This window comes from Chanos chanos, chromosome 3 (assembly GCF_902362185.1).
Source record: "Chanos chanos chromosome 3, fChaCha1.1, whole genome shotgun sequence".
Classification (NCBI taxonomy): Eukaryota; Metazoa; Chordata; class Actinopteri; order Gonorynchiformes; family Chanidae; genus Chanos; species Chanos chanos.
Genome location: NC_044497.1, coordinates 39,392,882 through 39,409,980, shown reverse-complemented (window position 1 = coordinate 39,409,980; position 17,099 = coordinate 39,392,882). Strand labels below are relative to the sequence as shown.

Here is a 17,099-nt window from a genome sequence, read left to right as displayed (position 1 = left end):
TCTTTTACTGTTCTGCACCATTTTTGAGAAGCATACTGTAAAAACAGAATCCAGTCAAAGGATTATCTGAAAAACATGATGAAGTCTGAATATTAAATCCAAACCGGAAAAAGGAAAAGTTTCACAACTCACACAAATGACAAAAGAAAAAAAAAACTCAGGTTCAGTGGCTAAGGGTTTTGAAAAATTCAAGCTGGTGTATTTGGATGGAAACACACTGTGATGCAATTTGCTTAATGCCCCTCTGCTGGATGAAGTCACCGCTACAGCTAACTTGGCAACCTCTATGGAGCTCTGAATTTAGAGTCCCGGCCAGGCACATCAATATAACCTTGAGGGAGAGCAGACATCTCTGACTCGGAGGGCCATCGCCATCCTTTATCTCTTCAACAGCAGCAGTGGCGTCTGCTGCGTCTGCCTGCTTCCCTGACAATTCTTCTCCGCTATTCCCTCGTGTCAACCCAGTGCTCAGGAACACCAGAGGAGCTAAGAATAGCACATAACTGGCACTGCAGGGCTTACATATTTCACACTCAAACCTAACCAACAGCGCTCTCAAAACATCAGCTTCTAGTCGCTCATGGCTCACACAGACACTGCTTTCCCACTTTTTTAAGCGTACTTCACTATGGCAGCAGGTCCCTGGGCTGACCACTTGGCCTAGGGACATGTGTGAGTTATCGAAAAGGATTTATTTCTTGGGATATGAGGTAGTGGGCCTCTAGACCCTCTCTCTTCCCTTCAATCATCAGGACCTGCCAGTAGGCAGCGACAAGGCTCCTTAACAGATTGATTTGTTGTGAGATAATCTATTAGATGAATGAGGGAATGAATGCTCTGCTTTGAAGGATGACACAAGCACAATTCTCAAATAGTTTAAGGATCTATTGCAGTTAAAGAAATGTATAAACAAAAGTATAGACAGTGGACATTTTTGTTACCTAGAACCCACTTAGATCTAGTATAAGACTGAAGACTTAATTCTTATGTCACTTTGCTTGCTTCTCTTCATCTGGTGGAGCAGGATATACCAAACTGTTTTTATGAAACTGATTTTGCCTTAGGTCCATTTTGAGCAACAGAAATGCTCTAGCCAAATTTAACCATCCATCTAGCAAGATGTACAGTTTCCCCTTCTGCTAATAAAGCAGAAAATCCTCTGTGATTTGAATTATGACTCCACCTTAGAGGACTATTATTAAGAGATTATATTGGCAGATTCACTTACCCAACCTGTTAGTTCTATAGAATGCTTTTACTGAAAAATAAGGACTTTCCTCGCTTTCAGTAGATCTTGACCTTTGATAGGGTCATGTGACAATGTCCTGTTTCTAAACATGGTAAAATCACAAGCAAATCTGAATACAGGAAAACTGACTCACTCCAATCCAACAAGACACTGGTCTTGTTTAACCATGTCAAACAGCTCTCTCTAGTTTTCTCAGTTATGCATCTTATATCATAACACTGTTTTTATTCCACACCGAGTTCTCTCTCTGAATACTGTATAGTTAATGAGCACCTTTCAGTAGATCACATTATTCCTCCAACTGAATGACACCAAATTACCGGCATTCAGCCTGTGAAGTAGTCATGAGAAACTCCTTTAATTAAAACCTGACAGCTCAACATGTGTTTGTCAGCTCACATGTTCCTCTGTGTGTGTGTGTGTGTGTGTGTGTGTGTGAGTGCGTGTGAGAGAAACAGAGAGAGAGAGAGAGAGAGTATTCCACCCTGGGCTTCATATTTCAGCCATGACTACAGTATGAGTCAGGACAGAGAACCTGCCCAGGATACAAAGAGCAAAAGCTTTCTCAAATGGCCCAAAGCCTCAGCTCAGGAAATGCACATCTCGTACAAGACTTTCCTAAAATGAAAACATTGCTCACTTCTCTCTCACACTGCCCTTCTTCTGAAAAGCATAAAAAATAAGGTAATATGGACGAGGACACATTCTTTAAGCCAAGACAGCAGAGTCTTTTCAGACTTCATTGTCTTTTTTCCTATCAACGCCCTGACTACATTTTCCATGCACACTCTCTGCCTTATGTCTGCATAACCAAATGACTTCTACTATTTCTTCTCCTGTTGCTCCTCCCACCAAACTTCATTTTAAAGAAATACATTATTATTATTATTATTATTATTACTATTACTATTATTATTATTATTATTATTACTATTACTATTGACTGTTAGATTTGCAAAACTTAGTTTGATCGAGAAAAAAAAACATCTGTGAAATTTGCAAGTGATCGGTTTCATTGCTAAAATGATGTTGTATGAATGTTCATTACATTATATATGGTGCAGTTTTACGTTGGTCCTGGCTACCATAAAACAAGCCATCTGCCTGACACCGTTTCCTGAGTGAAACATTAGTCTGCTGTTTCTACTGATCAAATCTCAACTCAGAAACCACACAGTACATTCTCAAGTGCTGAAGTATTTGCTCTGAACCAGTGTTTTGAATATGGAAGCTTTTCTTTTCCTTTCTTCTTGTATTTCTTCTCTGCTGTTAAATACTGAGGTGCTGCCTATGAATGAATGCTGTTTACTTAAATTGATAAGAAATAGAATTCACTTGCTTTGTTTCAATTTATTCTGCCTTGTGCAATCAAAGTTGTATTTATCTTGGCACAGATTGAATGCATATTGTATGCATGTAATTAATGCAATACTCAAAGTGGCCTCAGACTAAGCACTAAGGTGAACCTGTAGACAAATCCTCCACTGTAATTAGACTACTTTTACTCATCTACATCCCCGTCATACTTCAGAATAAACTTTCTACCGAACCATGCACCAGCTACACTAGTGGAATTCAGTAAATATTATCTTGCCATGTGCATGCAGAAGTTCTCTGAATAAAGCGAAAGATGAGAAATGAAGGCTGACGTGACCTAAAGCCAATCCTAGAGTCTCCTAGAGTTTAATTTTACAATTAATCTGGACTAATGCTCTTAAGCCTGTGTGTGCTAAGCAATGTTACAGTGGGCTGCAGTCAGTCATTATGACTCTCAGAGTGGCTGTGCTACTTGTTGTCAGCCAGAGGCATGATTGCCTGAATCCTGTTCCTGATTACACTCGCAAGATTTATTTAATTTCACCTGAGGTGAGGTGCATTGATTTTGGTCTGATTAGAACCCTGGTAGCTTTAAGGGTAGTTATGATGCCAGCCCTGCATTCACTGAGTGCTTACATTGCATGTGTATGTCTAGATTCTATGCACTGAAATGCCAGTCCCAATATATTCTATTCTTCAAACTGCTTTTTGAACTTGACAAAGTTCAAATTCAAACTACAACTGACAGAGATGGCCCAGAGTAGTAAGACAATTTTACTCTGGATCAAATGTCAAAATTATGTAAAAACTACTATGATATCGCATGAGTATGCAGTTGTCAGGAGCGAAGAAATTTCTGCATTAAAAAGCATTCCCTTAGATACTCTAATTTTAAAACATTTAAATATTTATTAGGCCAGTTCTGCAGACGCTGATTATTATTACTATGGGACTACTTACAAAGGTTCAGGACCATGTAGTTTTAATATCAGAAGCCGTCAGCCTGGTAATTGAGCCATACGGCTGTTATGGTCATGTGGCCCTTGTTAATGATTTGCTACTAACAGTTCAAGAAATTGGTTCACCTTTGTACCGCCGAATGAGGAGCCTGCCGAATTATTCTAACCTATTCTAACCATGCCTCTTGTCAGACCAAATGTAAGCAAATTGCAGTTCGGCATATGCGTTGTGTTTAGCACATGTTGGTTGTTTCACTGTACCAGAGAGAAAAGGTTGGAATGGCAGTCTTCTAGGCTTGCCCCGTTAACCACCCAATTCGCCGCTGTAGTCATAATCGTCCGCCGATTGGGTCGTCAGCGTAGGGCATGTCGAAATCCCGGATCGGTATCAGAACCGAGCAAGGGGTGGCAAAACGGCTGCCTCAGAAGTAAACAACGCCACCACTAAATCAAGGAAAACTGACCGCCAAATCAACGGCTTACAGAAATATTGATACCGCTGACATAAGAAAAATTGAAAGCCGTGGAGGCGTAAATGGAAAGTGTGTCAAAATGTAACAACTGCTTTGACTGTTTCCTACGCAAAGAAATACTTTGTTTTGAAAATCCAGATATCCTCAGGAACCGAGTGCTGCAGGCTATCCAGGTCAGGCAGTCCAAATCGAATCATTTTGAGTCGCAGTGTATTATGCATCCGTCTGTTTAATCCTTGCCGCGATATATGACAATCGTTGTCCATGCCAGTTTTCCGCTGATTGTGTAATGATTAAATAATCCAATAATCCACCGAAAGAAGTCAGAAAATATTGATATTTCCTGCAACAAAAATCCATGAAATGTACAAATCTCAGTGTTTGTGAAATCCAAAAACTTCTTTCAAAAATCCAGCTGACGGGTTTCCTCAGGTCTCCGTTATGAACAATAAATAGAGCGTGCGAGTGTCTGCAATGAATCTCACCAGCATTCCATGTGAGAAATCAAAATTCGATTCCATCAGACCAACAAGCTTGTGCACCAGTTGTGATAGTTTTCGAGAATTGCAGGGGCTATTTATAGAATTGTTTTCTTACCAGCACCGTTCTGATCGCCACTGCACACAACAAGCAAAAGAAAACGGGAATGTTGAAATAATTGTTTCACTTTGCAAGTAACAACAGACTGCAGCGCTAAAATAAAGGCTGTCCCTCTCGTTCGGTTACACACAATAAACATAAACGGTAGTCCTTGCTAACACGTTTGACGTTTAAATAAAAATGTTCTCATTCTTGTACAGAGAACTGTTGTTGGGCCACCATCAGGAAAACGGCAGAACAGCAGAACAAGGTTTAAAAAATCTTCCTTCCTCTCTGTTTCATATTATTACGAAACGTCCTCTCCTTGATATTACAGCAAGACTTCTTTTGGTTGTTACAGTAACAATGGCAGCATACTGTTAATCACAAAGACGATGACAGCCCAAAAAACGAGGCAATCCACTGACGGAATGATAACAAATATATTGTCGAGTCTCGTCATCTCGTAACAATCAGCATGAGAGCACAAAGTGAGGTTTGATCAAAGCGAAATTTTAAAAACGGTGATAATGTACCAGCCAATCTTGTCAAATCCAATCAGGTTAGTAAGTAATGACTCCTTTCAAGTGTATTATTTATGTCAGTGCCGTCACTGTAATATTCGCAAATGAGCGTATGTGTGTCAAGGGTATGCAAATATGTGGCTTTTACTTTGTGTGTGCGCGCGCGTGTTGTCGCTTACGTTAACAGACGCTAGCAGCTTCTCTCTCAATCCGCCAGCCCACCACGCATAGCTATGTAATGGCGGCCGGTAGGCTTCGAAAGAGACTCACTTACCCACTTGGCAAAGTACAACACTCACGTGATCAAAGCAAAGGCTCTATGCTTTCTTTGACACGAGCATTGTTACAACGCTAGAGGCGCCCGTTAAACTTAATGTTTGTAAAATGTCTAATCCTACTGTAAATTAAGCCGTAATATGTTGCATCGTCTTCAGTTCCGTGCTCTACACTCTACAAACTGTAGTTTATACTGAACGAAAGTAGTAGTAGTAGTAGTAGTAGTAGTAGTAGTTTATACTTTCTTATACTTCTATATATATTTCTTATACTTTCTTATACTTTCTTACTAGAGAAAGTAGAGTAGCCTATATGAAACCCAGAGAAAGTAGCTTCAATGATGCTCCTGTTAAGAGAGAACATTTATTACAGAGAGAACATTTATTTTTAATTTTTTTACACCCAGATGGTTTTGATAGACTTTTATCCAAGAAACTTCTTTTAACTGTTCTTTTTGTATTTACAAAATATAGATTGATATATGTCTATAGCCTACAGATTGTCACACATGTCTTAGTTCATATTATATGGGCTTAATATATAACAGGGATGCGTATTCATATCCCTGTGTGGCATTTTATTTGGTACATCTCTTGACAGAGGCCTCTTAAATTTTGTTTTGTACTGATGGGGCTTCCTGAGCTTGGTCATTTTTACTGACACCCATGACGCAACATGTAACACAAATAAAGGCCGCACAAGAAATGCTTGCACTTGTCCTTGTCTTAAAATCATTGGCTATCATATTTCTTAGAAAAGCTAAATTTGTATCTATGTCTTTGACAATTTTTTTGACTGGCAGACACATTGAGCTACCTAGCTCTTGATAGTCAATGCATGTGAATTGAGGTTGTCTATCGTGTGCGTGTGTGCGTGTGTGTGTGTCTGTGTGTGTCTGTGTGTGTGTGTATGTGTGTGTGTATGTGTGTGTGTGTGTGTGTGTGTGTGGGTGTGTGTATGTGTGTGTGTGTGTGTGTGTGTGTGTGTGTGTGTGTTCAGTGGCAGGGATAAAACAGCACTGATGTTCACACTTTTCATTTGAAAAGACAATAATCAGTTTCTAGGCTTGAACGTGGGGGAATGTAATGGGAACGTAATGGGAATTCAAACTTTTTTAAAGATTAGTGAATGGGCTGAAATGTTAATTAATTAAAATATAAACTGAACAGAGAGATATATGCAACTTCTTCTTCTTAATTTTGTTAAATTATCCATGAAGATGGAACTTTTAATTTGGAGTGCTTCTTTAAGTTTGTCACCTTTTTCAAAGAAGGCATGCAGCACAAAGAGGAAAGCAGTTCATGACTGGATGTTTTTAGACCGCTATAATGCAAACCCATATCTTTAACCAGCAGACGGGGACACACAGGTGGATAAGACTGGGTGTAGACTGTGGTTAAGATTCAGTAATGTCTCCTGAATGGTCCCAGAACACAATGTCCTCATAAGGGATTCTTACAGGTACACAAGCTGTGTCTCATTTAAGGAGCTATGTCCTTCGAAGGCTGCAATTGTAGGTCACACACACAGCCTCCTCTGTAGAAGGAAACTGAAATGTGGCCAAGAAATTCAAGGAATACTATCTTCTATTAAGAGGATTCGAGCTATGTCGCCACGTACGTAGCCTTCACAATCCCATTCTCAAATGAAGTTTTGCAATTACATCTCAATTACAAAATTACAAATTACAAAAAAGTGATGGAGGCTTCCACTATAAAGGGGAAAGCATGATTTAAATATTTTTAACTATGGAAGCATATTTAATTTGAATGGTATGTCTCATTGACTGTCATTCTGAATGGGGAATCTGACAAATAAACAAAATTGTAATATTAATCAAGGTCATTATGAAGGATATGAAAGCAATGTACATTTTTTCTTTAATTGGAACAGATGCTAACAATCATTGCTGGCACAGCTAACTGACACACATAGCCTCATTAAAATAGCTGCCTAAACTCCATAATACCAATAACAGTAGTTCAGGGGTATATATTTTGAGTTTGAAGTTTATTTTAGATTGTGGTGGTTGCAAAATTTTTAGGGTTCAGCACTGCAAAATACATACATTAGAACTGTTAAGATGTCCATTGACATATGTTGATTTTTTTTCTTCATCGCAGGCATGGGCAAAGTCTCAGTGACAGAATAAAGATAAAAAAAGGATCACATTAAATGGCACAATTCACATTAAGCCAATGTCATAATGCATTGTAATGAAAATGAATAACATTCGTTTTTGGGTTCTCAGATGAGGATGTTCCCCATTATCACACTTCACTGACTCAGAGTGTCAGTTGGGCACAAGCACAGTGAGGTACTGAGAAATAGCATGGGTTTCATTTGTACTATGTCCCTGTGGAGACACTTGTGCCCTGGCAGGTGGGAAGAAATGGTGGCTGTCTTTGCATGTATCAAAAGGACGCATGCACAAGTCCTTACCATCCCACACTGGCACAGGGTTTATGCAATATCATGACCTCACAAGAATATAAGTAACTGGGCATTCCACATTGGGGAATGAACATGATAAAAACCTAGAAAAGAACTTCAAACAGTTTTTCACACCTTTCACACACACATCAGTGAGACTTTGTAATAGCCTTCGTTTCTGTTTCACAAATATCGGCCTTAGAAGAAGTTCCACTGTAGAATATGATTACGAAGGTCACGTCTGACATCGCAATGGTCCCCTCAAAGAGAAACAGCCACAGTGTGTACACAGGTCAGGGTCATAGGCCTATTACTTGTCTGTTGCACAGTTTGGGTGACATTGTAGTGGGATCATTTTAGCCTCCATTACCCGTAACCTTTACTTTCCTTAAGAGACACAAGTTCCACTCTGGGCTTGTTCACTAGTACTAGTATATCTCTCAGACCTCAGATTTAGATGAACCAAAATCTTACAGGACAACAACGCACATGATGAAGGGCCCCGACAAAATCATTTAAGCTATGCCTGCATTTTCTGCTACTGTCATGCTTTGCTTTGAATGATCCATTAATGTTACCAGAATAACATGTTTATGCTATCAGTGTGATATTCCAGGTTAATGCCTGAGAGAAGTTTTACTGTTGATCTTCAGAAAATATTTTTAAGCATGCGCTATCGAGGCACCAAAGTGCTGAAGGTAACAAGAATCCTCTGAAGCCCCCTCAGGCTGTAACAGGATTAACTGAGGATTTTGCAACACCAAAAACAATCAAACTAAAGTTGTGGGTGTACATGGCATAAACAGAGTCTTTTCGTTCACATCAAGAACCACCTTCTTCTTGCCTGTCATGTTCCACCCACTGTCGTAACTTTATCCTCTGCAGTCATTATTGTTCAGGCCCAGTTTCTTCAGACAACACAAAATATTGACAAATAATGTTTTGCCTGATGTGGCGAAACATTTTGAAACACCTGACAATTCACAATATGAAAAACATTTACTCAACATGACTAGTATAAGGGGTGCAAACCATAATCACTATGCCATACTTAGCATCAGGAACATTTTTCAGTGATGTTTCTAACCATCATTTCTCATAATCTTTAAATCAGATTTCTAAGACTCTCCTTGTTAATATAATGCTTGGTTATCTCAAATCTTTAAATTCCTCTCAAGGGTTTGCTCTGACTGGGTCATTTTTAGCAAGGAACTCCACCCCACCCAAGAAATTTCCATGTGATGCCTCATGTAGTTTATCTGATATGCAACAAAAGGCAAAACTGCATTCCAATAAATGACATGTAATGCAGTTAATCCTGTGATTGCACCCTGTCATTGTTTTCTCCTGCCCTAATTTAGTTTTGTATTACACATATTCACATTTTTCTAGTAGGCAATTCCAACTTTAAGAGTATGCCATGACCCATGCGAATAAATGTTTTTGATATATGTGTGTGTGCATGTATATATCTATGCACACACACACACACACACACACACACAAACACACACACACACACACACACACACACACACTTCTGTTGCTGTTTTTTTGTTTTGTCATGTTTTTGTTTTTCGCACAATTTCTGATATGTTTCCAATTTTTAAATCTACCTTTTACCATACTGACATCACATTTCTGATAACATGCAACCAAAGCAGTCCAGAATTGTTTGATTTTTTTCTTCCATTTCAAAGTGTTATTGATTACAAAGATTTTAAAGTCTAATTTCTCTGAAAAAAAAAATCTCAGAAAAAGCATATCTTTACTTTGTGGGGAAAATTGTGTCCATGACCTCTTCTGGACCTCTTTTCACAAGGTCAGTTCTAATGGCCTCAGATACTCTTTGAGATCATAACGCAGGGTTGTCTTATATCTGAATCAAGAAGCACAACTCAGCTCCAAACTACACCTCCTCATCCCCAATAGGCTTTGCAGTCTGTAGAGGCAGTTCTGTTTGGGCATTTTTTTGGCAAACACTTCACACTTACAAGATGGTTCCGTTTGATCCTCTCCTAGTGATCCTGCAGGCCCCTGTTGCAGTTCTATGTCGACTTCATCTGTCACTGACTCAACCATGACTCTGTCTCACTGGTCTGCTCCACCTCTGGAATTGACCTCTGTGTGTACATATGATCTACACTCCACTGTGAAAAATATCCTTACTCACAAATAGGACTTCACAGATTTTGTTTTTGCTGCAAATGCTTTGGGCACCATTTATACTTAAATCTAACCAGCTTTCACAAACCTTCCGCAAGAAGAGGTACTGCATTGCCTGGATATGTTCTTTGGACCCACCGTCATGTTCCTGTGAATGTGCATCATGCAACATCCTATTAGGAGGTGGCACGCAGATGGTGGTTCTGGCTGTCATGTCAAATTTTCTACTACATCATTCGTGTATAAATCAGCTGGTGTCTTTCTCAACAGGAAAATACAGTTGTGTTCCATCATCTTACCTACAGTGTATCATTAACGGCAATGCAGGCGCAGAGTTTGCCCTTGTTACATGAGAGTGTATCATGATGTTGCAGGCAAGGCCATGCATGAAAACATTAATAAATCATACATTATTTTCCCCCTGCTGCCTATCAGATAAGCAATGTGAAAGAGTGGCACCAGTTAGTAGGACATGGGATGTGCCCATCCACAAACACGACATGCAGAAAGCACCAGGTGCATGGTGATGAGTGACCGACAATGACTTTGACATTTGTTGCTGAGCAGCAAAAAGGCTGAAAGTATCTGCTACGCTCGAGCAACAGGAGTATATGTCAGTGTTTGTTGACGTAATACTTTGTCCACCATACATCCGAGAAAGCAAATAGTAGCTCATCTAAGACTAGCTGACAACTACCATTGTTAGTTACAGTGCCCTCCAGAATTATTGGCACCCTTATTTTAGATGAATGAAAAAGGCTGATGAAAATTCCCTGTACTGTTTATCAAATATTGTCTTTACTCAGCAAATAAAGAAAATATATAAATTCCATATGAACCCATTACCACAAGAAAAAAGTCATAGGTGATCACAAATGAAATTTTATTCCAAAAAACATGTGTGTCGTAATTATTGACACCCTTATTTACCGCTACTAAACTATGATGGAGAACATAAATCACTGTAAAGCCAAAATTAAAAAGATGTGTTTGTTTAAATTCTGAAATATGAAAAACATTGTCAGCAGTAGCTAATATGTAGTTTACATTATTTCTTCAACAGTTATCGTTCCTGACCAAGTCAAATGATTGTGTAACTAAAATCTGTAAATGTAAATGTAAACTAAAATGTATCAAATTTTCTTATTTGATTTACACTATCTTATTTACCATATTGATAACGGATTAGTCCCAGTCCTTACTTAGCATACCTGGTCTGGCTACTCATGGGCTTGGATGATTAATTGCTTATTTCTGTCAAGTGTGTTGGAACTTAAATTGAACAAACTGGCTATACAGAACGGCCTATTTAGATCAATACTGCATATTCAGTTGAAGCTTGTGTAAGTGACTTAGATTGATTATGATAACAGCTGTGTATTGCATGGATATTACTGATCATATACACTGCAACAGAAATAACAACATGTCCTGGGGGGAAAAAAACGCTTCATAGTACAAGGTGATAGTCCTGTGAGATATGCCTGGACAAATGTATAGTCCATCAAAATGGCTTACTTCAGCAAAAAATCAACTCTAAAAAATTCAAATGTTCTCAATATTCCATTCAGGTTTTTTATTTCTATTTTCCTTGGACCACTCTAAACACCTCAATGACTTTTCCTGGGGAACAGACTATTGTAGAGAAGAATAGATGGCATGTATCGTAGTGAACAGAGGCTGACACTGGCTCATTCATCATCTAGCCAGAGAAAATTATAGCGCTCTGGCCAGCATAAGAACCACTCGCAGTTACTTCTCAAAGGCACTATGTCTGCTCTGTGCAGCTTCTTGTTACCAAGAGAATGTTGCACTGTTCAAAAACACTGTTTGGAAATGCCGAAGTGGCGGCAGTTGAGCTACAGAAGCACATTCAGTTGTGACAATGAACGCTAGAAAACTATTTTAAGATAAGTTTCTCAGTACATTAAGATTTGGTCTAGAATATGAAGTGCTGCATAAGAAAACACTGTAAAATACTTCATTAGAATTAATACAGCACAAGTGTTTCCTACCACCATATGAGGCAGGTGGTTTACAAAGTCCTGTCCATACTTCCTTATCTAGCACTCCTGTTGCTGCCTCTTATAATACTGCAAGTAATTTATGAAATTACTTGCTACACTTAAAGCTTTTGTGTCTTGTAAGGTTTGTTTAATGCAGAAAATATACCAATTTTATTAACCTGAATGTGTGTGTGTGTGTATATATATATACACACGTGTGTGTGTGTGTGTGTGTGTGTGTGTGTGTGTGTGTATAATGCAGAAACTTTTTACAGTGTTTCACAGACGAGACGTCCATTGTAGCATGATTGTCCTTCTGTTATGGATAAGAAAGCTGCCAAACCCCCCACCCTCACCACACACACACACAGTAGAGCCACTTATTAATTCCGTGCATGTCTGTGTTTTTGAAAAGAATGTGTTACACTTGCCAAAGTCCTCATATTTTGCAAGGAAATTGCCATGCCCTGTAGAAATCCCCTGATCTGTTGTTATTTCTAGCACATGGTAGTTGTTTAACTTTATGTTCTTTCCACATTTCACATCAATATTCCAAATGTTTTTCTCCGGGTGTGGAGAAAGCATTTTAATTGCACAGTTTTAAAAAAAGATTCACTGCTTCAGATGAATTTGTTTCTGGCATTGTTTGTATTTTGTGGATTATGGTCAAGCACACATCTAAGATCTCCCTTTCATTCAAGTGGTAGATAGAGCTCACAGATGAACTGCAACAACACAGAGATTGGGATGCCTGTTTGAGTTTTTCTTTAATGATTAAGATGGTGTCTCTAGCACTAAGCAATTCATATATCAGTGGACAATTAAGTTAATACTACTATACACGAGGTCTGTATGGCTGTATAATTTTGAAACAAGATCTGTATCACATACACAAAATTTGTCTTTAAACCTTGGGTTAGCTCAGTATATAAACGGAATTACATTAAAATTATACGCTAAAAATGAGAGGACAAATGTGGGGGGAAAGTAGAAGAATCAAGATCTAAGCTGAATTGCAAACTAGCAGTCATAATTTGTTGTTTATGTCCAATAGATCACTGACTTAGTGCAGTTCATATCACATTGCTATGTTTTATATTAAGGTGAGGCTAACTGTGTGATATTATTGCTAAAGATGAGTAGATGGGTTACAAAAGTGGAAAATGACTTACTATGAGGAAACTTAATGACAGTTGAAAGCTTAAGTTAACAACTCTATGGTTATCATGCCCCCATACGTACTGCTGAACTGATTTTAAAAACTGTTTGATCAATACCATGATTTAAACATTTTTCAGGGTCTTGTTTGGTATCAGATTCATACAGTGAACCTTTATGGTATGTCTTGATCATAGAAAGAATTCCACTTTGATCCGTGATCTAGTATTTCTCTGGACACCATTCAAACCTGTATAATAGTAAAGACCAGAGCTGCTCTGAAGGCAAAGGGCAGCCAAACTTATTCGTTAACACAATTACCTAGTGTTATTCACAATTACCTTTCACTCCAGCAAGATGTATTGGTTTGTAAGGAAACCTTTAATCCTTGTTCTTTAAGCTTTTTGCTGGACATGAATTTTTGCAAGTCATATAGAGATGCTACACAAATGTCTGTACATGAGCCTCAAACTGTTTAGCAAAAAAGCACCGGGCTCTACTTTCATGTTTATATGTGGGGAGGAGATATTCTCTTGCCAAGTTGTGGGCTTCAGTGCAAAGCACAAATTTAAAAAGACCATTGAAATGACAGATGAACAATGTGGTCATTCTCCTGGCCTCTTTGAACACTCCCGCCCTCTATCCCAATCCATCACTGGCCCAAAAGATTAATTCACTTCATCAGTTCTTTGTTTTCCCAGGGCTCCTTAACACAACTTGATATTGTTCAAGGGGGCCTCATAAAAAATGTTTGTGGATGTGATATGGGTCTGTTTGCACACGAAATGAAAACATTACTCTTCTACATCGGCACAACATGCCAATCACAGCAGATTTACAGTTATTCTAGTGAGTGGAGGAGGAGACACCCTGAAGGCAAGGGCAAGAGGCTCCAGTGGAGACAGAGGAATGGGTGAGGAGAGGAAACATGACATTTGGAAACAGAAAATTTTAAAGGTATTTAGACACAAGATGGGAATAAAGGGAAGGAAAGTCAATGCTTTCCAGATTTATGGCATAGTAGCTGATTGTTCAGTTTGTCTCATCATTATTCTACCTAAAGATTAAGAGATATTCCTATGATTATAGAACACTTGTCTCAATTGGAGAATCTTTGTTTTGCATGTTGGCAAAGTACTTGCTTTGTTAAATAATCTTAAAAATTGATCTTTCATGATCCCACACAAAATCTCATGTAGTTTGCCTTTCCCCTTGCTTGCCCTTCTACTGAAACATTTTTCATCACTGAGCCTCAGTAGTCCCTAGAGAATAGAAGGCTGCCAGCTCATATGTTTGCTGGCTGCCTGAACTGTTCTTGCAGGTTTTAGGCCCTGACAGGCACACAATTGATATCCAAAAAGTACATAAGGCCCCCTTGTGGATTGAATAGAGCACTGGCAAGGTCAAGGGTATTCTGTTCCTCTCAGCCAGGCACAACGCAATTTCACAGCGGAATTGTCTCTTATGAATTACCATGAGGCGTTCTCCTTGCACGCAAACAAAAAAAACGATAAGTTTTCACAAAGTATGGTCTTCTCCAATTTTTATGGAATACAGAAAATCTATAAACAATCAGCATTCATCACTAGTCAAGACAGAGAGGAGAATGAAAAATCTAAAGCAATGTGAGCCTTTTGCCTGTTCAGCAGCTCTTAAAAAAGACATAGTGAAAAAAAAAAACAGCTGCATCCTCTTTCTGCATTGTCTGACACCATAACATTTTTTACATTACCTTGGCAATGAGGAAGACATCAGCATTAGACTGTAATGTTTAAGGGTTTTTACAAGTTGTAAGAGAAGAACACAGTGGGGTTTCATTATTTATTTATTTACGAGGCAGAGCTGGACATAACAGGACAAAAGCTTTAATATTTACTCAGTAGATCTCGTCTGGGCCTGTACCCAAGCCGTCCTCCTCTCCAAAAGCAGAGGTAGTAGCTCACCGCCATGGCACCCATTACCACAAGCAACACCAGCAGGAGGACAATCGTCACTACCCAGAACGGAGATGTACTTCCATCACTCCAGTCTAGTAAGTAAAACAGACATTGACAGTTGAGAAGAATCCACATCAGCTCCAATATACTCTATCAGCTTTAAACTGGAGGGATGAGGGGGGCATTTTGTGGGGTTTTTTTTTTTTGGCCAACTTAATTTTGAGAGCAACAAGCTTGTAATGTCAGAGAATTCAAGAACAATGTTTGAATTTTCTTCCATTTTGCTTAAGATATTCTATCATTCTCATATTGCTGCTTGGTAAAAAGTCCACTTGAACCACAGCTCCCATATATCAGATGATCCACTTATAATTAAAATAATCCACTCTGGTTTTGAGAGAAACAGAAGCCCTAGACTGGCCTCATGCATTCACAGTGTTTTCAGCTGAGAATGTTACTGTTGAAACAGTTAGTAGAGCCAGTGGGTAATGCATTAAAACCCATGGATACACTTGTTTAAAGGGAAAAACGTGGAGGTGAAATAAACCAAAAATTGGTGAGCGTTAGAAAGCTTCGTCAGAATCTCTCCCTATATGAAGAAAAACTGAAAAATGTGAATTTCCCAGAATAAATCATGCATTTACAGGCTACTTCCACAAAAAAACACTACATTAAAAACAAGCACCACTAAGCAGTTTTAAAAGATCATGTCCAAGTCATGTTGCAATTTAAAAGTGGCAAATGAAGTGGAGAGGAAGTCTTGGTAATTCACAAATAATCTAGTGCTGGCTCAGTGTTTATTCAATTTCTGCTGGCATGATTACTGAGCATAGTCAAAAACTGTCATGCATTGTGACTCACTGTTAAATTTGAATGCACATGAAACAAAGTGGAACAACCAGTCCAGTTGGTCCAACAAACTATTATTCCTCCTTCCACAGAGACATTTGCAGAAAATGAAGTGGTGTGAATTTATAGTTTTGTTAAAACAACCCACAGGATGCTGCCACACAACGTACATGAACAAAATGGCCTGGCAATTCTTTTTTGGTTGATAATGTGTCAGTGGATAAACAAGTATAAACATCCACATCAGTCTTTTAGCTGCTAAATTGTTGTGCTCCGATCTATTAAACTTTATTTTTTTCCATTCTTAACCCAAAGCCATGTGATTAAAAATGCCCAGGGTCAATCCTGCAATCTTGTTGAAAATGTTAATTTACTCAGAAGGCATACCAAAGCAGTGACTTGTACTGTTAGCTTTTAAGACCTCATGTAAATGCTATTTTGTTAGTCCATACAACTGACCCATTGATAGATTTACTAAAGTTCAAAATGTAAACGAATAGCATTGGTAAGTGTTTGCATACTGCAATAACATAGAAGAAGAACTTTGATATATTTTGCTGTCAAAAATGTTTGCGCAGCAAAATTTTAACTGAAAGTTTACAAGAATTTTAAGTTTGGCTTTTTATCATGCTGATTACTAGAGATGCTCACAAGTCTTCGAGCTAGAGTCCAAGTCAAGTCTCAAGTCTTTGAGGGGAGAGTCCAAGTCAAGTCTCAAGTCTCTTATGGTTGTAATGAGTGTTCTATCATCTGCTGCATGCCATCCAGTCTGATTCGGGCACTGCATTACTTTATCTAAGGAACTGAAAGCATGGACTGCATTATCATCATCACTCCTGTATCTATTAGCATGCAGTATCAGCACTGATTAGTTGTTTGGTATATGATCACTTTAAACAGGCTATTGCAATGCAATATGAAAAAAAAAACAAAAAACAATGAAACTTTCCTTTAAAAAGTCAACAACTGTATTTTGCAACATTTTTGTTATTTTTTGTTCTACACACACAGGATACATGGTGTTGCTTGTCTGTTTTGATTTAGTTAACCGACTACTTTTACAGGTCACGGCAAAGCCTGCACTCAAGTGCAAACAAGTGTGGCAAGCAAACACTGAGTCAGATCAAAAGTCTTTTGAAGACGAGTCTCAAGTCAAGTCACAAGTCACTGTGC

The 17,099-nt window shown here is 38.6% G+C and overlaps 1 protein-coding gene across 3 annotated transcripts in view; it reads right to left on the bottom strand.

Annotated features, from left to right (window-relative positions):
- LOC115807800 (mediator of RNA polymerase II transcription subunit 13-like) overlaps window positions 1–3,996 on the bottom strand; it is a 69,923-nt gene extending 65,927 nt beyond the window's left edge. For all 3 annotated transcript variants that reach the window (XM_030768958.1, XM_030768960.1, XM_030768959.1), the window contains exon 1: window positions 3,787–3,996. In XM_030768958.1, coding sequence (XP_030624818.1) covers window positions 3,787–3,858 — 72 coding nt within the window. In that variant the 5' untranslated portion in view covers window positions 3,859–3,996. The remainder of the gene's footprint in view (window positions 1–3,786) is intronic.
- Between the last annotated feature and the right edge of the window lie 13,103 nt (window positions 3,997–17,099).